Consider the following 25,932-nt stretch of genomic DNA (forward strand, 5'->3'; position numbering starts at 1 on the left):
GAAGATATGGGGCACCAATACTAAGTTACAAATAGAATAGCCGTGACAATGATTCGATTGCTTAACTTCAATATTACTACCGTGGTTTATCTGAGGTACAAGAACCAATTGCAAAAGACCCCGTTAATTATAGAATATAACTAATCTGTACACAAGTCCGACTGAGTTTATATTACTGGAAATCAACAAAGATCAAGATCCCACAATAAACTACAGTTTTTGCTTATTTAGAAAACTACATTCAAATGAAAAAATAAAATAAAGTGGCATAATATAGGAAGAAGGACTAAACTAATGATTCATATGTTCCTAGCAGAATTTTGTTGTTCGGTTGATAAATGAATGCTCACTTCGTAAAGTTACATCATATATCTCCAAAACAAATATTTCAATAAATCAACTTCTGGTCCATGCAGCGCATGGGACTTCAACTAGTTTGATGGTAAAGGTCTGTTGCCTTGTTATTTGACATTAGATTTTCGTAACCATGTTAATTCAGCACCTGCAGCTTTTTTTTATTTTTTTATTTACTGATCATTAAGTTAGTATCTGGAGGAAGTTTCATAGAAGGTAGTGGTAGGGTTGGGACAAAGTTGGGCTTGAAGACGCTTAATAACTCTATCATAATAATTAATAATAACTTTATCTGAAGGGCTTCATTGTTTAGGAAATTCGAGGTCGGTCCCATGTGCATCATATAGGAATTCGAATCCACTTTTACTTCTGTTGCACTAATTTACACGATTATAAATGTTTCTCGGTACCAGCAACTCCGGCCGAACGCATAAGCAAGAGGACATGCTTTCAGTCAGTCTTGTACAGCTGGACAAGTAATATAGTAACCTCAACATATCTCGCCTCAAGCAAGCTCATTGACAGTCAAGGATGCTCCGACTTGAATTTCCTTGGCCATTTTCGGAGCATCAGAAGGGCTTAGATCTAAGAAAATTCTCTCAAAATGTATTCTCAATTAGGTCCCAAAACTAATTGGATAAAATCCTATTAAATGTACAATATAACTAATCTAAACACAGATCTTACCGAGTATATATCAATGCTTACTCATACTATCATACTATATAACTTCAAAACAAATATTTCAATAAATCAATTTCAGGTCTGCGCAACACATGATACTTCAACTAGTTTGGTAATCTACACGAATTGAACACCACCAGACTATTGTATAATTGTTAATCTTGATCGTTATGTTGCTATTAATAGGGATTTTCATCGAAGGAAGTGGTGGGGTTGGGGTAGAGTGGGGGTTGAAGAGGCTTAATATTTAATAATAACAACTCCTAATAAATTTTCTAAAGATTCTGATTTAAGAATTCCAACCGTGTCAGTTTGATTCTATCCCTATGGGCATCAAATTTTATGCCAGCACTGTGGCTATAGCATTAGGAGGGCTTGGAAATCTATAGTCTAAGATAAATCTGCTTCAATTTTTATGACTCCTTGATCCTGCCAGCCACATTTCAAAGTAAAAAGAGTGAACCCACAAACCTATTTAATTATTGAACAATTCAAAGAGGAAATAATTTATATTTAAGTGGGAAATAAATCATCCCAGAACAATACGAATGCCTTCTATCCCGAGAATGAGAATGTGGCGTCGGCAAACGGGCACGGCAATTATTCTGATCTTTGCTAGCAAGACCGGATTCCATCGTTAGCTTATCTGGTGAAGCCAAGTAAGATGGCGACTTTAATTTCCTCCTTCTTTCTCTAGGCAAACTGATGCCCTCCCCAAATCCTACCGAGTCATCATCGATATCGTCCACTTCAGGGTTTAACAATTTCTTGGGAGATATGGATTTCTTGGATATTCTATTTCGGAGGTACTTTTATCGAATATTAGATATGAAAGATTGAGTCCCCTTCATTTGAAAAGAGTACAAATGTCCAAGATTTTTTTTTTTTTTTGGTCAGAAACGAAGGAAACTAGATTAACGTAGAGAAACCATTACATCTGGCGGCGATAGCATCCGCGCAAATAAGGTCTACCAACTGAAAAGGGGGAAAAACAGTCCAACATTGGACAGAGGAAGAAGGATCATGGGCCTTGGCAGCCCAATCAGCAGCAACATTGGCCTCCCTCCGGTAGTGCCCTAGCGAGAGATTAGGAAAATTGGAGAGTAAAGAAGCGGCTTCGAGAAAAAGGGACCGAGCTTCCCATGGCGGCTTGCGGCGAGATTGGAGGACCTCAACCACAATTTGGCTGTCAGATTCAAGAACAATCGGAGCATCTGAGAAGGCCTGGCGCTGGAGATGTTGTAGGGAGAAGGACACGGCTTGGATCTCAGCTTGAAGGGCAGACGAAGCAGGGAAGCACCTGGAAAAGCCATCGGTAAGTCTTCCTTGATGGTCTTTGCATATACAGGCCATTGTACCTTCTCTTGATCCAATCTGATACGACCCATCTACATTAACTTTCAAGGAACCTGGATCTGGAGGCCCCCAAAGAGATCCCCTGTTCAGTAAGGAGCGACCCTTTTGCGTTAGCGACGAAGATGGCAGACGAGTAACGTGGGAATCCGCAAGAGCAGCCTCAGCCACCCGAGTCGGCCAAATACGTTCTTGCCTGAAAATGAAGCCATTCCGGGCTCGCCAAATCTGCCAAAGAACCAAAGCCAAAGTCTCCAAACTTGATAGATTAATAATCTAAGAAATATCTCCATCCTTTGCAAATCCACAGTGTCATTGCACTGATCTAGTTCACCGGCCAACTCCCAGCCCAGTACTTTGAGAAGCAACTGGTTTGGCAGGCGGTTTCCTTACCTCATCATACTAAAGCGGCACTTTTTCTATGATACTCTTTGGTGTCATCTGCGAAGAAATTTTAAGCCCATGTCTTTAGTCACTTTCTCTATTCTTCTTATAGTGCCACGAGCAGAGCCTACACTTCCTTTTCTTTGTTCTTCATCCTTCTGTAACATTTTAGTTGGCCTGAACCTGTAAAATATTGAATCAGATAGCTTATGGAAAATGAGAGATTTTACCTATAGTCAGAGATATAGGCCAATTAAAGGGTAATCACGAGCTAGGCTTGTTTCTTTTGAAAATGAAGCCTTTGACTATTTTCTCCCTCCCTTTCTCTCAGGATTCTGGAATATTTGTACATATATAGTCATCATGTTATCCCCTTTCAAAGAGATCAGCTTTTACCGGAAAATGGATAGAGCTAAATGCGCAGAAATATATACAAAAATATGTTGTATGCTGTTTGGTATTAAGGATTGAGTATTTGAGAGCATCCAATCAGTTTCATGATTCATGATATAATCCCCGTCTAAATCTACTTTTGTGCCACCTCCATTAATTATCTTTTTGTTTTCAGGATGCCCATTATCACGGTTAAAGTTGACAAATGAGACAACCCACCAGAGAATTTCATTTGCTTGACCCAAAAGGCAGGTCGATTGCTTATTTTATTTATTTTAGGACAAGCAAAGGTACCTTCCGGCCCAGTTTCTATAAAATTGTTTGGCATTTTTTGAGAAACTTAGGGCATGCATGTTTATGTTCTTTTTTTCTGTTCATGAACAAATTTTCTTTTTTTTGTTCCCAGGAACAAAAAAAGAATAGAAATGCGTTTGTTTGCGTTTTTTGTTCAAAATCTTTTTTTTTGTTCCCAGAACAAAATTGAACGAAATAAGAAACAAAAAAAAAGTTGTTTTTTTTGTTCAGAAATCACTTTTGAAGAACATTTTTTTCTTTCTCCTTTCTTTTCATCTCTTTTCTTATTCTTTTTTTAATTTTTTTCTTTGGCTAGTTGCCGGCCTCGGCCATGGCTAGCGACCAACCGTTGAGGGCCGGCAATGTCATTGAGGGTCGCGACCTTGTTGGAGCGTGCCGCCCGGCGAGGCTCGGCCTCGCCTTGGCTAGGCTAGCTCAAGCTCGCCCAGATCCGGCAAGACCAAGCCTCGCTGTGGCCGCCGACGCTCGACCTCACCAAATTTGGGCGAGGCCAAGCTCGCCTAGCCAAGGTGAGGCCGAGCCTCACCCACGCCGGCGATGCTCGGCCGCCTTGGCCGGGCCAACTTGAGCTCGCCCGGATCCCGGCGAGGCCGAGCCTCGCCTGGGGCCAACGATGCTCGAGCTCGCCCGATTCAACAAGGCCGAGCCTCGACAGGGCCGGCAACGCCGGCCTCGTCGGATTTGGGCGAGGCTATCGGCCCCGTCGACCGGTCGCTTGACCTCAGCGACCAGCCAAAAGAAGAAAAAAATGAAAAATGAAAAAATAAATAAAAAGGAAAATTAAAATAAAAATATTTAAAAATTAAAAGAAACAAAAAAGAATATAAATTTACCAAACGTATTTCTATTCATTTTTTATTTTTAGAACAAGTTTACTAAACGCGTCTTTCTAGTCAAAAATTGTTCCCCGAAATAGAAATAGTTTTTTTTTCTGTTCCCTGAACATCTTTGGAACAAAACACAAACAAACGCGCTCTTAATGACTCTATTCAACTTCTTTTTAACCATTGCTTTGCTCCCATAAAATATGCACATGCGGGGGGTTTCCTTGTTTCTTATTTTCACCCTTTTCAATTGAATTATTTTCCTTCTCGACTTCACCTCGAAGTACTCTGCCTGATAATGGTTGGCCCATCGAGCTAGCTACCCTATGCATAGAAATTACTAGGCGGATCATATGCATATGCCCTTGGTAGCACGTTCTTGATTTTTTAAACATGTTATTATTACCTTGGTGGTTTAGGCCTATTGGGTGGACTGTCACATAATTCATGCGCTGGGCAAGCTGTAATAAGCTTTACTTTTGGGCTGTGATCGAGAATGAATTTTCTAAGTGTCAAAGGAAAAAAACAGAAAACAGGCCTGAACAAGGAAGAAAGTTTAGCAGAAATACGTACCTTTAATTCAAATAGGGAGAGCAACATCTCCGTCAAAGATCAGTTCAGCAATTTCTTTGATCATTGACCAAGTGAATCATAGCCTTTACTGCAGATTGAGTACTTTCAATGCACAAATCGAACAGAAATAGGGCGTAAGCTGTTGTAGTGATTTTCATTTTGTTAAGCGTTCGTGACAAGCTTCGGAGTATTGAGGCCACCTAAGGAGTACGCTGTTACAAGCAAGCATTTTTTTTCGCGAGACGAATGACTCTGTATTTTATAATGTTAGAGTCTCTAAACTCTTTAAATTAATAATGCCATTTTGAAGATGTGGGCATGTATCTTTTGCAAGTCAACTCTTCTGGTGTGAAGCCTCTGCCTATGCATCGTAATGAACATAAGAGAGCTCGTTATTATCTCTAATTGTGGAGGTCATGGAATTCGATTTACCAATGCCACCTTGGAAACCTATCCACTGCCACTACCCAAGAAAAAGTGTTTATAAAGATCTTTGTGGATTTTAACGGGACACCTCGCGTTTGAAAGTATGTACCGGGTGATTACTCTGTCTTTGGCTAGAGGCAGAAGCAAGCAGTTGTGGAGAATATCTAGTTTCTGATTATTTTGTCTGGTCCTCATTAATGGAAACAAAGGAAGGTAACAGAAAGAATGTAGAGGCAATGCACCATATATCTCTTGTTGTTACGGCTAAGAGAATTACTTAAATTTTGATGATAAAGTTCAAGCAGTGATAGAATTGTGTACCTCTTTTCTAAAATTGATTGTTGATGTCTAACCAGAACTGTATTTTTTTTTTTTTTGGCATCTATTTCCACAGTGAAATTATGACATGACATCTTGGGCTTTGCTTCTCAACTTCCTTACATTTTTGTAGTGGAGCCCAACTGAACTGTGTACGAAGAATGTAGAGACAGAGCACCATACATCTCTTGTTGATATCGCTAAGAGAATTACTCAAAATTTGATTGTAAAGTTCGAGCAGTGACAGAATTGTGTATCTCTTTTCTAAAAGTGATTGTTGATGTCTAACCAGAACTGTATTTTTTTGCATCTATTTCCACAATGAAATTATGACGTGACATCTTAGGCTTCGCTTCTCTGCTTCCTTACATTTTGGAGTGGGGCCCAACTGAATTGTGCTCGTCTATGCCTTGACAACTTTCAGGCTAAGCTAGAGCAAGCTTGGCAACTCTCTCAATGGTCAGTACTTTTGGCCCTTGAGATGTAGTCTCATCTCTTTCACGAACTAGAAATTCGATGGCTTTCTGATATGCGGACTCTTTTCACATGCTCAAATAACGTGAAAATGAAATATGCAACCATTGAATTTTGGATCTCTCTTTCTCCAAAAATTAGATCAAAAAATGAGGATTTTTCTCATACTTACAAACCGATCATTAATTCCTTTCACAACTAATGTGAGACAATCTTAACAATTTTCTTTCATACATTAGGCTCTTCATCAGAGTTATAACAATCCTTAACTCTTTCATGTGTAACGGTTGAGTTCAAATTTGTTGACATGGGCTCTGATACCAACAACGAAAGTGAGGTACTCTTTTCTTCTATTTTCGTATTTGGGCATCGGCAAAGACTTCAGGCTGCACCCTCCAGAGGACAACTCACATCCAATAAAATAATGCTAAGAGAGTACGCCTCTCCGGGAACCGGAACCAAACCCTACAGTGTCTTGACTTTCAAAGACTTTCTAGTTATTGCTCTCAGATCTGGGCTCTCTCTCTTTTTTCCGACGGCGATCTTCCCCTCTCTAGTCTTGATTTAGGGTGCGTTTGGTAATGATTCTGTTCCCGAGAACTGATTTTGACAAGAAATAATTATTTTTTATTCTGTTCCCGGGAACTGATTCTAAGTAAAAGAACGTGTTTGGTAACTGTCTAAAATTTATGATTCTGGAATATAATTGCGTTTGATAACATGTTCATTGATTATGTTCCAAATTAATTTTTTTAAAATTTTTAAATAATTTTTCTACTTTTTTACTTTTTTTCTTTTCTTTTTTTCCTTCTTTCCTTTTTTTTTTTTCCTTTTTCTCCTATTTTTCTTCTTCTTCTTGGGCCGGTCGCCGGACCGGCGATCGGCCTGACGAGGGCCGGCGACCTCACTGGAGCGTCGCCGGCCCTCGGCGAGATCGGCTCGTCGACCGAGCCTCACCGGTGGACGGGCGAGCCTCGTCGAGGCTGGGCGAGGCTCGCTTGGCCACCGCCGAGCTAGGCAAGCCTCCGACGAGCTTGTCGAACCGGCGGCGGCCGGCGGCGAGTGGTGGGCGGTGGCCGACGGCGGCGGGCGGCGGGGGCGGCGGTCGTGGGATGGCGGAAGGGAAGAAGAAGAGTTTTATTGTGTTGATTATTTTTTTTATTCTCGGACGCAAAATCAACTTTTTTTTTATTCTCAAATCTTCTCCCAAACTGATTTTGGAAACAAAAATTTTACCAAACGCGATTCTCGTCCCAAACTAATTATGGGAACAAAAATCAGAATCAGACACTGTGTTTGGCACGTTGCCAAACAAGGCCTTAGTTGCTGTCTCATCTCTGTTGGCCATCCATCAACGCATCAAGTACTCTCTCTTTAATATCAGTTTCGTTTTCAATTTCTTTAGTGGTTTGCCGTAGACAATCAATGGCTGGGAGCTCGTGACTAACCATACCCATATTTTTTCTTTTGTTTTTAAACTTCCCCTAGTTGATGTCCCGCCTCAAGCAAGCTCATTCACAATTTTCATCCAGCTCGATTCTGTCTCAAGTCTCGTTCACTACGGGGGATGGCACCAGCCACTAACGAATCAGGAATGGTGTTCGAGGTATTCCTGAGTTTTAGGGGACCGGATACTCGGGACAACTTTACTAGTTGTCTCTATCATAACATGATGGAGAAAGGAATCCGCATCTTTAAAGACAACGGAGAGCTTCGAGTAGGCGAGAAGATTGGAAATCTTTTGCAAGCCCTTGGAAACACTCAAATCTATATCCACATCTTCTCCAAGGGCTTTGCTTCAAGTCCATGGTGTCTCCATGAGGTTGCGCATATGGTAGATTGTACTTTAAAGTCAGATGGGAAGAAGGAGATCCTCCCAGTTTTCTTTGACGTGGAGCCAGATGATGTCAAGCTTAGAACCAAATTGTACAGAGATGCTCTGTCTGAGCATGAGAAGAGGTAAGCTCCCATGAAGTGAAGCGCTGGGGAGAGCTCTTGTTGAGGTTCCGACTAGAGTAGGTTGGAAGCTGGAAGGACAAGGGTAAGTTTTTCATAACTTTTCTGAGTTTTTAATTTTAATATAATCTGAGGACGCGTTCTTTCAAGCATGTTATACATTCAAAAATATGTAAGTTGAAAAAGGTTATTTCCAATGTTGATGTCATCGTTAAGTTGTTTTAATGCTAAGTTAGCAGTCTCTTTGGTCGTCAAAATATTAAAACAAATATAAATGGCTATATAAACAATTTTCAACAATTTAAAAAAAGAAAAGAAAAAAAAAGAAAAGTGAAGACAACAAAAATACAAAATGCTAATTCATCGTAGGTCAAACATACCAGTAGCATATGAACTAATCATATATTTGATCAATCTCAAAAAACTGCCAACACAATAGAAGCAATAAAAGTCGGTCGATGAAAATAAGATTTCAACAAGGAACAATTTATTAGTTTTATGTAGATAAGGAAGCAATCGGGTCGACTGTCATTTTCTCTGCTATTATTAAAGGAATTCTATAGACTGTTATAGATGGTGAATTCTTTCTATAAAATCTCAACGCTTCCCCTCATGTTTCAATGGTGCCTTTTGCCAAAAAAATAAACACACAAAACATTAACGCACGTTTAGTTGCAGTAATGGATATCACATCACAGATTTGTAATTCTGATTTTAGGAGTACTTCGGGAATTCTGGTAATAGTCCTCCTTTATTATACATGTTGTTCACAAAACCAAACAGGGTAAAAGATTTATTGAAACTTTTTTAAACTTTCAACATAACAACTATAACATAGATGGTCACTAGGAGTAGTAATCTGGTATCACTCCCCCACTTTCTTCGTAACTAATTTGAGATGGGATAATATGTATTGACAACGTCTCCGCTGCCACGTGGACACTTAGCACGCATTAATTGGCTCTTTGGTTGCTCACATGTGCACTTAACTTAAGAATAATTTTCCCACTAAAAGCTCCACGTCTCTCCCTTGTCACACCGCTTGACGCAGGACCCAAGCTTGGCTCGTCACCATTCTTTAATTTCTCCTCAAGAGAGGTAGCTTCACTAAATCGACGTTTTAATCGATATATCTTGCTAAGATCTCCATGGTAATGGCTAGATCGACAGTATCTCGGTATTGCCTCAAGAAAGATGGTAGAGTAGAAAAGATAGGAGAAATCGTTTTGATTCTGGATGGATCCCTTTTTTGTTTATCAACGGCATCTGATAGTGTCTCCTAGATCTCATCAGGATTTAGATAGAGACTTGGAGACGCGGCACAAAGTGAACCTTCTATGCCGATTATATTTTCTCTCATGAGCATTCTATGACGTGAGTTAATTGTTGCTGATATTGAATTTTTAACAAGCCAAAGGCCTCGTTACTAAAGCTAATTCTCATTTATTTAATCTATGAATAAGTAGAAGGAAGGAATAGTCACAAAGATATAATAAGATTCTCTTCCACTCTCTTCTGTGCTTCAACCGTATATGAAATGACCTAATTTCCTTCATTTTTTTTTTCTTTCGTGAACACACGAAGAACCGTAAAATCGACCATTTATTTCTTTTTGTTATTATCCGAACTCTTTCTTTTTTTTTTCTCTTAATCACTGCATCCAGACCGAGTGCTAGTTTGAACCCAATTAATGAGTTTGGGCAGCAGTGTTAGCGTTTAAACCCAACCAATGGAAATCTGGCCAGCAGCCACAGTAGCTCGGGGTTCTTATGTTTACATGAAATCAAATTTTTTATTTAAAAAGCTGCCACTGCTTGCAAAACGGTCTTAATATATGTACGTTATCTTATTCAAATCGTATATGCCTGAAAGCAAAGAATAGTATGGTGTCATCATTTTCTCAATCTGAATTTATCCACCATCTCTATACGCAGGTATGGGGAACCTATAGAATCGATTGTTCAAGAGGTTCAACTTAAGTTGAAGGTGAAGAATAGATCTCTTCCTGACCATCTAGTTAAAATGGATGACGAAGAAGCTATAGAGGAATTGTTGGATTTTGACTTTGATGACGTACGATTTGTCATAATCCATGGGACAGGTGGTATTGGTAAATCAACTCTTGCTAAGGTTATCTTCAATCAATTCTTGTTCAAATTCAACTACTCTAGTTTCCTCGAAGACGTCCAAGACTTGTCACAACGTCATGGTCTTTTACACGTGCAAAGAAAACTGTTATCCGACACACTAGGCTCGAACTCTATTGATGGAATCCATGATACTAACGATGGGATCAATCGCATAAGAAAAGGACTTAGCAACAAAAAGGTTATGGTTGTTGTTGACAATGTGAACAAGGAGCAACTTGAGAACCTTGTAGGAAGCGACAAATGGTTCGGCTTCGGAAGCAGGATTATCATCACAGTCCGGGACAGAAGAACAATAATAGATAGGACAATGTCTGATGAGTACAACCAAATGGGATCTAGCTATTACATGGACTACCCAATGAAGGAGATGTCTTTGGATCGAGCAATTCAGCTTTTTAGCAAGCATGCCTTCAGAAGTGATGCTCCTCCAAAAGATTGGCACAATTTCTCGATAGAAGTCGTGTCAAGCATAGGAAGGCTTCCTTTGACCCTGGAAGTCGTGGGTTCTCTTTTTGCCCGCACGGTGAGATCAGAGTGGGGCGAGACATTGAAGGACTTAAAGCAAGTCCTATGTGATAAAGTCCGAGACACACTGATGATAAGTTTTAACAAATTGGACTGCAAAAGAAAAGAAATATTCCTAGACATTGCATGTTTTTTCACTGAGGAGGATAAGACACATGCATATTACATGTGGGATGATTGCGGATATTCCCCACGTAGTGCAATTGATGATCTTCTCCTTATGTCGTTGATAAAGATCGATGAGGACAATAAGTTCTGGATGCATGATGAACTTAAAGCCCTAGGAAGGTACATTGTCAAGGAAGAGAGTTTTGAAGATGCTGGAAAGCGTCGTTGGGTGTGGATTGATGAGAATATGCTAGACATACTGAGGAACAGTGAGGTGGAAGTTTTTAGAATATATAATTAATCCAGCAGATTCTTTCGTTGTGTGCTTTAAAATCGAGAATATCAGCATGCTTTGTTTACTAATTTATAGAGACATGGAAAGCGACTCTATAAACTACAATAGTTTATTTCATGCCTTACCCATGTGAAACGAGGAGAAAGCTAAGGAGCAGTTCGGTCAGTTGAAAATTTTCTTTTCTTGTTTCGGTGAGAATGAAATGAGTTCTTTGTTTCCTTCAAAAGATATCTAGTCTGTGAAAGGACAGAAAAATCAACACCGAATTAACATTTTAAACATGCTTGGTTTTGTCTTATTTTTCAAATTGACAAAAAAAAAGAAAATTAATTTTGTTACAATCTGCATTTTATTTAGGTAGAATGCGGGGTCGAAGAAGAACTACTGATATTGATGCTACTTCCTTGGTTTATTGCTCCTATGGTGCGCACTCATCTTTATCCTTTGCTATTACTGGCAGGAAAAACGAAGCATACGAGCACTCGGTTTGGGTATTAGTCATGACTTGACCCCTGAAGAATTAGCCTGTTTGCCAATGTTGAAGTTCCTTAAAGGGGAAAGAATAAATTTTGTAGGCGACTTCAAAAATCTTCTTTGTAGTCTAAGATGGCTTTCCTGGTGTGATTGCTCATTGCATCTTCCAGCGACAAACCTCCATCTGGTGAATTTAGTTGTGATTGACCTTTCAAGGAGCAATGTCACCCACTACTGGAGTGGATGGAGGCAAATCAAGGTACCGACACACCTCACCTGCTTACTTTTTCTTCAAATTCTCTCAATTGACCGTTGCTATTTAGTTGCATGCCACTAGTTTCTCATACTTTTCGTTCACATGTAATTGGCCTTTCTTTTCCATCACAGGCGAAAAAGTTGAAAATTATAGATTTGACGCGCTGCAAAATGTTGACCAAGACACCTGATTTTTCTGAGTTTGGCAAGTTGAAGAAATTGATTCTCGCTAATTGTGTGAATTTTTCTGCAATTGATAGCTCAATCAGTAAGCTAAAACTGCTAAGTACTTTGAATATCACTGGATGTGATTCCCTCGGAGAGTTGCCCAAAGAAATTGGTTCTCTATAATGCTTGATGGAGATTATCATGCCCTTTAGTTCCGAACCGTTTGAGTTTCCTGAGACACTAGGCAATCTAAGATCTTTGATGAAGTTTGAAATTCGATCTCATGAAGGTATCAACCAACTTCCTCACTCTATTGGAAGGCTAACAAATCTCACGCACTTGCTTTTGATTGGGTGCAAGTATCTACATGAGCTTCCGACGCTATTGAGGAACTTGAATCATTGGTCGAGTTGGATTTACGAGAATCGGGGATCTACGTTCTACCTAATTCTATTGGAAATCTGAAGAGACTGAAAATCATGAGGTTGGCATGCACAAAGATACAAATGATACCTTGTGCTCTTGGAGGGGTGGAGACACTTGAAGTGCTGGATGCCTCCTTTTGTCGGAGTCTCAAGCATGCAATCCCGTGGGAAATATGGAGCTTGACCCGTCTAAAAATCTTGGACTTAGAATGGAGTCCAATCCCTACAGTGCCACCAAAGATTAGTGGTTTTTCTAGTCTCCAAACACTTAAAATTGGAAGCAACCAGCTTTCGCAGTTGCCAGAGCTTCCCTCGAGTTTAAAATACTTATGTGTTAGAACTGCTAAATTCCCTTTCCTTCCCGACCTCTCGAACCTACTGCGTTTAGAATTAGCAAAAATTGTTAAAGAACAAAGGTCAAAACCACAGTCTACAAATACTGATGGAAGTAAAGAAACAGAGCAAAACAAGTTGAAGCAAGAATAGAGCGAAGTAAGCTGAAGTCAAACGGGCGAGCTCGAAATAAGGAAAAGAAAAGGCCGAGCTGGTGATCCGTGAAGAATCGAGTTGGCAATCCAGAAACGTAAGATTGACTGCAGCTACGCCAAGAGCCATACAAGTGTCAATATAACAAGGTATAGTTAGTTTGATGATTCAATCTTGTAACAATATACTTTTGTTAAGTCCGTTTTTGAAAAGAAGTTTTTTGGAACGAAGATATAAAAGCTCCGCTATTGTAGCGAAGCTGGATGAAGAACGTATGATTCTCTCAATTCTCTCAATTGCTTTCATTTTCTTTGAAGTAGAACTACGGTTGATTGTATAGATTGAGAGAAGTAGAAAAGAGATCTTACTTGATGTAATTGATCGATTCGGTTCTATCGGTATACGAGTTCTTTACCTCATATGCGTTCATCTTTGATATCCGTATCTTCACATGGTATCGAGCATTCTTCCCCCAGTAGTTCGTGATCTTCTTTCTCCATTGCTGAAAGCTTGTACAGGAAGCTTGTACAGAGGCTGCATGATCAAGTTCAACAATACCTCAGAAGAATCGATATTCAAAGGTTTGATTTTAGATACTCAAAGGTCACCTACTTGTTCTGTCATATCTTCAAAGTGTCTCGGTATACAGAATGACAACCAGAGTGCAGAAGTATTCATTTCCGATTCATGTGAATATAGCAAATTTTGCTACAATCAAGCTGACAAAGGAGAATTTTCTACATGGCAAGCTCAATTTCATAGGTTTCTAAAGAGTCAAGATTTAATCGGGTTTATTAATGGTGAAACATCTTCTCCAGCACAAACGATACAAGCTGAGATTGAGGGAAGGCAAACACAAGAAATAAACCCTGATTATCTAGATTGGATAAAGACTGATCAGTTAATCTCATCCTAGATAAGTGGAGCAGTATCTGAAAATAATCTAAGTCTGATAATTGGCTTAGAGACTTCATTCGAGATATGGCAAACTCTTATAAATCGTTTCTACACGTAGATCTGTAGCAAAGGAGTTCGAATTAAGAGGGAAATTACAAGCTTGCAGGAAAAGAGATAGATCATTGAGTGAATATCTTCGAGAGTTCAAGTCCATTTGTGATCAGTTAAATGCTATTGGAAAACCGGTTGATGACATAACCAGGATGTTTGGAGTTCTTGAAGGTTTAGGATCGAGAATATGAAAGCTTTAGAACAACCATGTACTATCTCAAACCTCAACCAGAATATGATGAGGTTATTTCTCAACTTGAAAGGTTTGAGACTAGGCTACAAACATATTCTGTAAATCAGCTCAATACTAACCTAGCATACTATTGACAAAGAAAGACTGGAATAAATCCGCAAAGGCCAAATTTCAGAAACCAAAGAGGAAATATTCGAGGTGGGCATAACTATGGCAGAGGACAAATTACTAACAGAAGGAATAATGGGAGTAACTTTTCTAGATCAGGAAGGAATCATCAATATCAAGAGAATAACCCAATACAACACAACAAGATCAGGTTATTAAGGACAATCTGGTCTAACTACGGACGGGGTTTTAGACCATATACAAATTCTTCTCAAAGGTATCAAGGTGTTAGATCCTATCCACCACAAAGCTCAATTAGCAACAAGTATGTGCAGAGCTCGAAACCAGTAAGTAATGGTCCTCTGGAATGTCAAATTTGCAAAAGGCCAGGGCACACAGCTCTTCGATGTTGGTATCGTTTTGACAACTCATATCAAGTAGAGGAAATACCAACTGCATTAGCAGCCATGCATATTGAAGAACCTTACGGTACAGAATGGTACCCAGACACAGGAGCTACATCTCACATTGCTGCGTAACTGGTATGATTCACGACTACTCTGCATATAGTGGTACTAACACTGTTATGATTGGAGATGGATCCTGTTTGTCGATTTCAAATATTGGTAATGGAATACTGCATACAAAAACAAGCATATTACCATTAAAAGATGTTCTAGTAGTTCACAAATCAAAAAGAATCTGATTTACGTATCAAAGTTAATGATGACTATCCTGTTCTCTTATTTTTGATAAATATGGGGTTTATATGAAGGACAATTACAATCATACAACAAAGTGAAGCTAGGAAGGAAAATCAAGGGGCTGTATCCAAGTGGACCCTAAAATCACAGTTCACTTCACTCGGGTTCAACGGGAAGTGGGAGAAGATGTCGGCATCAAAGGCTTGCTCACACCGGTTTAAAAACAAAGAAGCTTCTACGAAGTCAACAACTCATTCGGTACAATTCAAAAGCTCAAAACATGTGTAGCAGTTGTCAAATTGCTAAAAGTTCAGCTTTACCTTTTTCATCTTCAGACTATACATCTAGTGCTCCCCTAGAAAAGATACATTATGATGTTTGGGGACCTGCACTAGTGCAATCTGTTCAACAATTTCGTTACTATGTCATTTTTGTGGATGACTTTTCTCGATATAGCTGGATATATCCAATGAGGCAGAAATCAGAAGTTTATGATGTTTTTGTCATATTTCAAAAGCTGGTGGAAAATCAACTTGATCACAAGATCAAAATATTTCAAAGTGATGGAGGAGGCGAGTTTACTAACATCAAACTTCAGAATCATTTACAGCAGTGTGGCATAAAACAGAGTATTTCCTGTCCTTACACACCAAAACAAAATGGAATCTCTAAAAGGAAGCATCGACATGTGATTGAATTAGGCATGGCAATGTTATATCATGGTAGAGTACCTTTGAAATATTGGGTAGATGCCTTTATGACAGCAGTCTATATCATCAATATCCTTCCTACAACAAAGCTACACATGACTTCACCTCATTATAAACTGTATAAACAAACACCCAGACATGCTCATCTACGAGTCTTTGGATCTGCCTGTTATCCTTGCCTCAGGCCCTATAGACAACATAAATTAGATCCAAGATCTCTCATATGCATTTTTCTGGGATATAGTGAGAGACACAAAGGCTACAGATGTCTCTTACCTACTAATGGACATGTCTATATCAGTAGACATGTAGTATTCGATGAGACAGTCTTTCCTTTTACTCAGTTAGTCACAGCTGAGCATCAACAAGGATCTGCTCTATACAACCAATGGACAAGAGAAGTCTCTGGATTCAATAATACGAAAAGACACCCAGTCAAAAGCCAATAAGCCTATTGAGCACTTGCAAAATACTAGATCAACTCATATAGTTCCTAATGTACAAGACAGTGGACTCAGTACAATTGATTCGATAGATATACCACAAGGGAATACAGTACCTGGTAATGTGATACAGACTGTTTCTAATAATGCATCAGCTAATCTTGAATTGCCTCCTGTAGCTGCAAATACTGAGGAACAAGAATATTCGAATCAAGAATCTGTTCCAATACCACAAAGTGATACAGAGCAAACTCAAACCACTTCTGCATCAGGAAACACACAAGGTACTTGTTCTATCCATCCTATGCAAACTAGACTGAGATATGGAATTGTTAAATCAAATCCAAAATATGCGTGTCTAGCTTAATACAAAGTTCCTAGTGAACCAAAATCAGTAAAATCAGCTTTGGCAGACAAGGGATGGTATCAAGCAATGCAAGATGAAATGAATGCTCTATATCAGAATAACACTTGGGAGTTAGTTCCTAGAACTAATCAAATAAATATCATCAGCTGCAAATGGGTGTTTAAGACAAAACTTGCTCCTGATGGCAGTCTTGATAGACTGAAAGCTCGACTTGTAGCCAAGGGTTTTCACCAAGAAGCAGGTATCGATTTTACAGAAACCTTCAGTCCTGTAATTAAGCATGCTACAATTCGACTAGTCTTGTCTGTAGCAATGATGAAACAATGGGAAATTCATCAACTTGATGTTAAAAATGCTTTCTTACATGGTACCCTAAGTGAAACAGTCTATATGGAACAGCCTCCTGGGTTTCAAGACTCATAGAGACCTCATCATGTATGTCTTCTCAAGAAATCCCTCTATGGACTTCGACAAGCCCCTCGAGCTTGGTTTGAAAAGTTCAGCAATTTCTTACTAGAGTATGGCTTCTTCTGTAGTTCCACTGATCCATCATTGTTTATCCTACATAATGGAAACAAAACAATTCTCCTCTTTGCTGTATGTTGATGACATCATTTTAACTAGAAGTTCATCTTACATGCTCTCTAACCTCATCAACTCTCTTGGTCTTCAGTTTCACATGAAAGATCTAGGTGCACTTCATTATTTTCTTGGCATTGAAGTTAAGCGTGCTCCTGACAATCTGTTTCTTTGCCAAACGAAGTATGCAATTGATCTTCTGAATCGAGCTCATATCTTTATTGTAAACCAATCTCTACTCCACTTTCATTGAGACCAAATGGTTTGCTTACCGATCCTATTCTTGTCTAATCAGCGAGTATCGAAGTTTGGTCGGTGGTCTCAATACCTCACACTAACTCGTCCGAGATATTACCTATGCCACAAATATACTATGTCGGAAGATGCAGCGGCCTACTCTTACAGACCTTCGAAATTAAAGAGAGTATTAAGATATATAAAAGGCATCATTGATCTTGGAATATTCAACCATTCCAGAAGCACTATGCATCTCTATGGTTACTCAGATGCAGACTGGGCTGGCTGTGCTGACACTAGAAGATCAACCATTGGTTTCTGCACATATCTCGGATCCAATTTAATCTCTTGGGCAGCAAAGAAGCAACCAATAGTAAGTCGATCCTCTACAGAAGCTGAGTATCGTGCTCTTGCTTCCCACTTCTGGTGACCTCACTTGGATCAATTTTGTTCCTACGAGACATTGGTTGCTCTCTTAAACCTCCTATTCATCTATCTTGTGACAATAAGTCAGCCACCTCGCTCACTGTTAATCCCATCTTACATGCTAGAACTAAACATGTTGAAGTTGACTTCCACTTTGTTCGGGAAAAAGTTTCCTCAGGTTCATTACAGGTATGATATGTTCCAAGTCATTGCCAACTTGCTGATATCTTTACTAAACCGTTGTCACGACTAGTACATCATCATATGCGAGTCAAATTGGGAATTAGTCGTCTCCCCATTCCCAATTTGAGGGGGAATGTTAAAGAACAAAGGTCAAAACCACAGTCTACAAATACTGATGGAAGTAAAGAAACAGAGCAAAACAAGCTGAAGCAAGAACAGAGCGAAGTAAGCTGAAGCTGAAATAGGGCAGAGCTCGAAATAAGGAAAAGCAAAGGCTGAGCTAGTGATCCGTGAAGAAGCTGAGTTGGCAATCCAGAAACAGAAGATTGACTGCAGCTACGCCAAGAGCCGTACAAGTGTCAATATAACAGTATAGTTAGTTTGATGATTCAATCTTGTAACAATATACTGTTAAGTCTGTTTTGAAAAGAAATTTTTGGAATGAAGATATAAAAGCTCCGCTATTGTAGCAGAAGCTGGATGAAGAACAGATGATTCTCTCAATTCTCTCAATTGCTTTCATTTTCTTTGAAGTAGAACTACAGTTGATTGTATAGATTGAGAGAAGTAGAAAAGATATCTTACTTGATGTAATTGATCAATTCAGTTCTATCAGTATATAGAGTTCTTTACCTCATATGCAGTTCATCTTTGATATCTGTATCTTCACAAAGCAAACATCCAAGTAATTCATCCTGGAGCGCGGATGAGATTATCTCGCCTTGGGAGGACGCGCAGTCCATCAATCGGCTTCCATGTAGCTTATCAAGCTTGACTCTTAGCTGGATCCCGCAGCTGCCAGATTTTTCCGACTTCAAAAACTTGTCGTTTCTCTCCATCGAAGGATGTCCGATGCCACACTTCCCCGTCCTTAAATACTTGGAGAGGTTAGGGGAATTGATGATACTGTCATGCATATTCCTGGAGAGTACACCCAATCTATCGTGCTTGAAGAGGCTGCGAGAGTTGCATCTCACTGACTTACACAAACTGGCAGAGATTCCAGGTTTGGGGGAACTGGAATCGCTGAAGGTACTAAAAATTTCTCAGTGTGATATAATTGAACAATTGCCTAGCCTTTCGAAATTGAAAAATCTAGCGGATCTCGAATTAGATTATTGTGGAAAGATGGGAGATGTCAAAGGCCTAAAAGAATTGAATCTTTTGAAGCATGTGAAGATCAAACAATGCATGTCCTTGAAAAGTTTGCCTAACATGCCACCATTGACCAAGTTGAAGACAGATTGGATGCCGCCAGAAGAAGCTGCAAAACGCACCATTAAAAGGAGGAAGCTAGGCTCATTTTCGGTATTGTGGAACAAATAACCATTCTCTAAATTATCAGGTGCGTTTGGATTACATCAAAGCATAACAGAAGTTTTCATTTTGGCTTTTGTTTGCAAACCTGTAGAGCTGGGGGCATCGACAAATTTGGCGGCGCTGGACGTGGAATAAAGCCTAATTTGCAACGCACATTCACCGCCGACATGAACTGATCCAAGTGTCCTCATGTCACTTTTGGCCATACGATATATTGCTTGATGATGTTTTCCTTTTCAAATTGAATTTTTGTGATGCAGGAAGTTATTATGCTTTATTCACTTGGATTATCTCTTAAAGGAAAAAGCCACAAAAAAAATTCAATTATGTCTATTGTGATACATTTATTTTAAACCTTTTTTTTACATAAAAAAATCTCAAATTATGCCCGCTATAACGCATTTACTTTTAATATTTTTCTTGTGACATGAAAAAGAAACATAAACTTGTACATATTTGACACATTTATCCTCTATCAAGATTTCATCAAATGATTTTTTAGGCAAAATGATGTTGTTTTTATTTCAAAACCATGTGGGCCCTCATCACTAGTTTCCTTCCAATATTCATGTGGGCAGATTTTTAAAGGTGCTCAATGACATGTGCTATATAGGTATAGGTTTGGGATTTTTGATATTATCGAAAAATTTTAGGATAAATAAGTCACAATAAGCATAAAATGAGGTTTTTGGTGACTTTTGCCTTATCTCTTAAGTATGAATTTATTATTTATGACTAGGCTTAACAGATATTCATTACCAATGTGTATGACATTGATTGCATTTGGCACGAGGGCATCTCATAGTGTTTGTGGTTTAGCCAATGAAAGACTAGAAGTATTTCCGATTTGTCATTCATCACACCTTTGATGAAACAATAACGGGGACTACTGCAATTACCAAATCCGCCAATTGAGATGTTGCCCATGTGATTCTACATGGCTAATGAGTAGTATCTTCACACGCCAAGGACTTGTTTTGTATTAAGCGTTCAAAACAGCACATATTGATGATTTACATACAAGAAATCATCATGTTACCCTAAATTTAGAGACTGATACTAGTCAATGACTCAAGTGCTCTCTTGGAGCTCCAGAACCTGCGGAATCAACATCGAAGCCTATAGCAAAGATGGGTTGGTCTTTTCTTCGTTTTAGGACAAGCATTGGTACCTCCCGCACGGGGTCGTGCGTTCCGACCAAGTTTATGTAAAAGTCGTTTGGCATTTTGAGAAAAAAAAACTTGAAGTCTCCTTCAAATTTTCTACTTTTGCTTTGCTTCCATAAATAATGAAGACTAAATTTTTTGGTACAATTTAACATTAAGAAACTAAACTACTTCTATTAACGTTGGTAAATTGAAGCTGACATGTGGATCAGGTTGACCAAAACTGTGATGTTTCAAATAATCAATATTTTCGTGACATAAAAAACGTTAAGAAAATTTAACAAAGAAGATAGAAATAGAATTATGATGTCACCTTTGATGCGTGTAATCATTTTCCTAAAGGCAACTGCTGTTTCGGGATTCATTGAAGCCTGCTAAAACTCTCTGAAAAACAAATACAAAAATTAGAACGACAAAAATCAAGTGTGAAAGCAAATATCTATAATAAATGGAAGGTCACTCTAAACATGCACCAAGGTTTATCTGCAATTAGGCAACTAACAGTCACAACTATTCATAATTCGAATTCCGTAGATGCAAAAGTAAGCAATAATTGCAAAAATAAACACTTCTTCACTAACTCAAGCCCAAAATTCCTAGGTGCTCAGTCAAGAGGAATAATTATATAAGCCCATTCAACGCTCTTAGGCCATTACAAGTCCACACACCAAAAGTAATACTCTTTGTTGTGCATACACTTACAATAATTCATCTTTCTCCTTCAAAATGTGGGACTTGTTCCAAATACTTGTGGCTTTACAAATTATTAATGCTTAAATTTCGCTTACTTATTTGGGGCTTAATCGCATGGAAAACTAGAAATTAATTTATACCCCTAAGCAAAAAAAAAATAATTTTCATTAAATTGCATCACTTATGGATATTAGGAACATTTGCATTACTAGTATTAAAACTAAAAATTTTTTTTTTTAAATATATAAAAATGAAAAAGTGTTGACGCCTAAAATTAGTTAGGTTTTATTTAGCTTTATTTAACTTTATTTTATTTTATCTTTTCGGATAATAAATAAACAAATAACGAAAAAACAGAAAAACAGAAAAAACAGAAAAAGCAGCCCCCGCATGGGTTTTCGGCCCATCATCGCCTCAAGCCCGGCCCCTCCGCATCATCTTCTTCCTCGCGCCCTTTCAAGAGCATGCGCGGGCAGGTGCGACGCCTTGAGAAGCATGAGCGGACGGCGGTCGCGTGCGAGCAAAGGGCGGAGTAGCGTCGACGGGACGTGACCGGAGGAAGCGATGATGGCGGATGGGACGGCGGTCCAACTGGCGGGTCGAAGCCTCGCCGACCGGCCGCTCCCGCGCCTATAAATAGAGGGGAGCCACCATCGACGAAGGGACACAGACAGAGGCCGAGAAGGATCGAAAGCTGCAGATCCTCGAAACCTCCCATTGAGAGACTTCAGAAGGGGGGCCGAGGACGAGCACGCCGAGATCCAAGGTCGGCCGAGAAACGAGCAGACGAGCGGAGGAAGGAGAAAGGGAGAGGGATCGAGGTCGCGACCCTTGGACACCCCACCGAGACTTCGGGGGCCGAGGGCTCAGCGGCTTCGAATGGGCTTCGCCGAAGTAGAGAGAGAGAGGACGCCGAAAAGAGGAGATTCGCGTGGGTCTCGCCGTCGCGCCGCCCCCGTCGTGCCGCCACGAACAGTATCGTGATATCGCCGTCGCCATCTCCCTCTCCGTAGTCCGGTCATCATTGCCGTCGCCGCCGTCGCCCCCGAAATGCTCCCGTTTCCCCCCTTTCGGCGTCGCGGATTCGCAAACCCTAGGGTTTGCGATTTTCGGTCACGAAGTGGATCCGGGTTTGAAGCCGGGTAGGGATTCCATGATTTAAGGGGCAGCGAAGCCGGGTCGGATCCGGGTAGGGTTTCACCAGGAGCGGGTTGCGAAGTCGGGTCGCGAATCGGGCCGGGTCGGAGTAGGGTTCGCGGGAGTCGGGTCGCGAGCGGGCTGTCGGGTCGGGTTGTCGGGTCGGGCGGGTGTCCCACTGGCACCGGCCACGGCGACGTTTCATTAAAAAAAAAAGCCAAAAATGAGTCGGGCCCGCAACGCGGCCCGTCCCGCTTGGGTCGCCGCTGGGTCGGACCCAACCCGCGGATCCGACCCGGGCGTTTTGTTTTATTATTTTAATAAAAATAGTATTCTAATAAATAATAAATAAATAATTTATTTTCAAAAATAAAAATAAAAAATGTTTTAATTTCCAGAAAATCAAAAAATATTTTAAAAATGTTGAAAATTTTTTTATTTTCTAAAAAATCGAGAAAATAAAAAATAATTTATTTTCCAAAAAATATTTTGAAAAATATTAAAAATATTTTATTTTCCGAAAAATCAAAAAAATCAAAAATATTCCATATTTTCTAAAAAATGCCAAAAATCCAAAAAAAGCTAAAAATTCATGAAAAAGCCAAAAAGACTTGTATTTTTCCAAAAATACCAAAAATCCAAAAAAAGCCCCTTTTATGTCCAAAAATTAGAAAAAGACTCAAAAATGCTTTTTCTCCCAAAATGCATGGAGAATTCCTCAAACATAAAAAAAAAAAAAAACCTCAAGGTTTAAACAAGATTAGGTACCGAAAGGGCATTAGTGATTAACTAGTGTAATCAAGTCCCCGATCCTAATTTCTCGATTGCGTAGGAGTGAGTATTTCTCCCGATACTTTATTTGGGTTTCTAATCAACCCACCCAAAATCGATTAGTGGCGACTCCATATTAAAAATTGGTTTCTAATCAACCTACCCCAAATCGATTAGTGGCGACTCCATTTTAAAAATTGAATTACAAGTTAAAGTCTTGAACCATTAAGTCGTGAATTGGTGGACTTGGGAGAGTCTGGGCTTAATAAATTCAGCCGAGCCGTTAGCCTCCTTAGGCGTTCATATCCGATTGCGGGCGCCGAAAAAGAGGTCGCGACAAAAAGAAATGGAAAAAATTTGGTGGGCCTGCTCGGCCTCGGCCCCTTCTTCTTTTCCCTTTTGACTTTCCCCCAGCGCGGCCCATCTCTTTTCTTCCCCAGCCCGATTCGTTCACCTCTCTCACCTTGGACGCAAACAGAGAGGCAAAAAGGACGACGCCGGCACAGCGTACCGTGGACGGACGAGGCGAACATTGCGCGACGTTGGCGAGGAGAATGTCGTGAGGTACGGGGGCAAGCTGGTGTCGTCCTTGGAGAGAGAGGGAGGGACGAGATAAAACGGAAAGGAGAGAGAGAGAGCTCAAGCGGGGGTTCTTTTCTTCTTCAAGTCAACTATATGGCGTGAAGCCTTTGCCTATGCACTGTAATGAACAGAAGAGAGCCTGATATTATTTCTACTAGAATTTGATTACCGCAACCTTGAAAATTTTTCCATTACCGCTACCCTAAGAAATGTGTTAATATAAAGATTTTTGTCCAAATTATTGGGAAACCTTGCACGTGAAAGTATGTAGAAGGTGATCACCCTGTGTTGGGCTATTGGTAGAAGCAAGCAGTTTTGGAGAGTATCTAAGTTTCTGATTATTTTGTCTGGTCCTCTGGTCCTCATTAAGGAAAACAAAGGAAGGTGAGAAAAAGACTATAGAAACATAGCACTGTATACATCTCTTGCCATTATATTAAGAGAATGATTTGCACTTTGATGATAAGAGGAGAAGTTCATGTGGTGATAGGATTGTTAGATGTATCAGATTTTCTAAAAGCGATTGCTGATTTCTAACCGAAACTGTATGATTTTTGCATCTGTTTCCACAATGAAATTCTGACATGATATCTTAGGCTTTGCTTCTCTGCTTCCTTACATTTTTGTTCTGAAGCCAACTGAATTGTGTATGTTTGTGCCTTGACAACTATCAGGCTAAAGATGGAGCTGGCTCGGCAACTCTCTCGATGGTCAGTCCTTTTTTTGGCCCTTGGGATGTAGTTTGATCTCTTTCATGACCAGGCAATTTGATGACTTTTTGATATGCGGACTCTTTTCATATGCTAAAATAATGTGAAAATGAAATATGCAGGCATATGCTGCTGTGAAGTTTGCTGATGCATGCCTGCGTGGGTTGAGGGGTGATGCGGGTATTGTCGAATGTGCATTTGTTGCTTCTCAGGCTTGGTGCCTTGAAAGAACTTATCGAGATTTGAAAATCTTTGTATTTCTCTCAAATCCAAAATGAAACCACCGATAATTTTCTTTATTGTTGTCCCCATATTTCAGGTAACTGAGCTTCCGTTCTTTGCATCCAAAGTGCGCCTCGGTCGTACTGGGGCTGAGGAGGTTCTTCCTCTTGGCCCACTGAATGAGTACGAAAGGTCTGGAATTTTAATAATCCTGAGATTTTTAAGTCTGCTCTGATTACACATCAAAGAAAGATAAAGTTTTCTAATTTCGGCTGTTGTTTGTTAACCTGTAGGGCTGGCTTGGAAAAGGCAAAGCAAGAGTTAGCAGAGAGTATTCAGAAGGGCGTTTCATTTATCAAGAAGTGAATGAGTTAAAGACGTTTCTTTTCGGAACGAAAGAGATGGCCTCTCCATAGTTTCCGGTTATTTTCTACTCAGAATTGGTTCTTGGGAATAAGTGGTTTAGACCCGGGAAGATATCGAAGTTATTCAGCATAGCTGACGTAGGAAAAAACGGAGGATTTTCTTTTCTTGAATGTTATGTACTCGAATGGTGATGTGTAATAACGAGGTGGAAAAGATGTTTGTATATTATAGTTCTATGTCCATCTTTCTCGTCTTCGTCTTCGTGTTTGCATCTGTGTTTTCGACTTTCTTATGCACCTGCAGTGTCGCCTCCGAGTTGCACTTCAATTGTGCAATGCCGCAATAGGCAAATAAGCGGAGCCCCTTTTGGCTCTAGGCCTGAAGTTTAGGAGATTCAAGTGCAGCTTTTTGTGGCTCTGTCCAGAAGATTTTAAGAGTCACACGAGCAAAGATAGCCATTCTAGAGGCCCTTCTTGGGTGGAAGGCGGGGAGAGTTAAAATTATCATTTGAACACAAAAAGGCACAAGTTCGAGAATTTTCAATTGGAGATGCCTCTCGACTGATTCTCTCCCCAATTACCAGCACAATTTCTCACACCAAGTTTTACTTACTTGGAGCATTTAAATTTAACAAACGACTTTAAGCTCAAAATAATTATCTAATGAAAGATGATTTAGTTATCAATAATAATTTATGGCAAGTTTCTCGATGGATAATGAAAATAGTTTATATTCATTCATATTATCCAACGCTAAAAAAGGCAAGAGATTTTGCTCGTATGAAGCTCAAACTTCAAAGGCTCCTGCTCTTGATAACACACAACTTGTGGAGACCCCTATTAAAGTGGCGGAGAAGTTAAATCAGTGGGCTTTGGTGGCTAGCCCTAATCAACCACCGGATTATCCATGAAGATTTTAAGTTGGAATTGTCAGGGGTTAGGCACACCATTGACAATTCAAGCTTTGCGAGTCCTTATGACTCAAGAAAGGCCCAGCATCATCTTTTTAATGGAAACTAAAAATCAAGAGCATAATGTGCAACGATTAAGAAGGAGGTTAAACTTTCA

The 25,932-nt window shown here is 39.7% G+C and overlaps 1 protein-coding gene across 1 annotated transcript; it reads left to right on the forward strand.

Moving 5' to 3' along the window:
* Positions 1-7,665: 7,665 nt before the first annotated feature.
* LOC104414068 (TMV resistance protein N) lies at positions 7,666-25,120 on the forward strand. The gene is made up of 9 exons (XM_039299842.1): positions 7,666-8,057; positions 9,989-11,111; positions 11,593-11,865; positions 16,012-16,390; positions 18,506-18,930; positions 24,242-24,277; positions 24,400-24,489; positions 24,597-24,691; positions 24,793-25,120. Exons 1-9 carry the CDS (start codon positions 7,666-7,668, stop codon positions 24,863-24,865), a joined length of 2,886 nt encoding a protein of 961 aa, XP_039155776.1. The 3' UTR covers positions 24,866-25,120.
* Positions 25,121-25,932: the final 812 nt, after the last annotated feature.

The sequence above is a fragment of the Eucalyptus grandis genome, chromosome 8 (genome assembly GCF_016545825.1).
Source record: "Eucalyptus grandis isolate ANBG69807.140 chromosome 8, ASM1654582v1, whole genome shotgun sequence".
NCBI lineage: Eukaryota > Viridiplantae > Streptophyta > Magnoliopsida > Myrtales > Myrtaceae > Eucalyptus > Eucalyptus grandis.

Coding starts and splice junctions, on each gene's coding strand:
- LOC104414068 (XM_039299842.1), top strand. CDS start 7,666: ATGGCACCAGCCACTAACGAATCAGGAATGGTGTTCGAGGTATTCCTG. Junction 18,931..24,241: donor GGGAACTGGAATCGCTGAAG/GTACTAAAAATT, acceptor GACAACTATCAG/GCTAAAGATGGAGCTGGCTC. Junction 24,692..24,792: donor CCACTGAATGAGTACGAAAG/GTCTGGAATTTT, acceptor GTTAACCTGTAG/GGCTGGCTTGGAAAAGGCAA.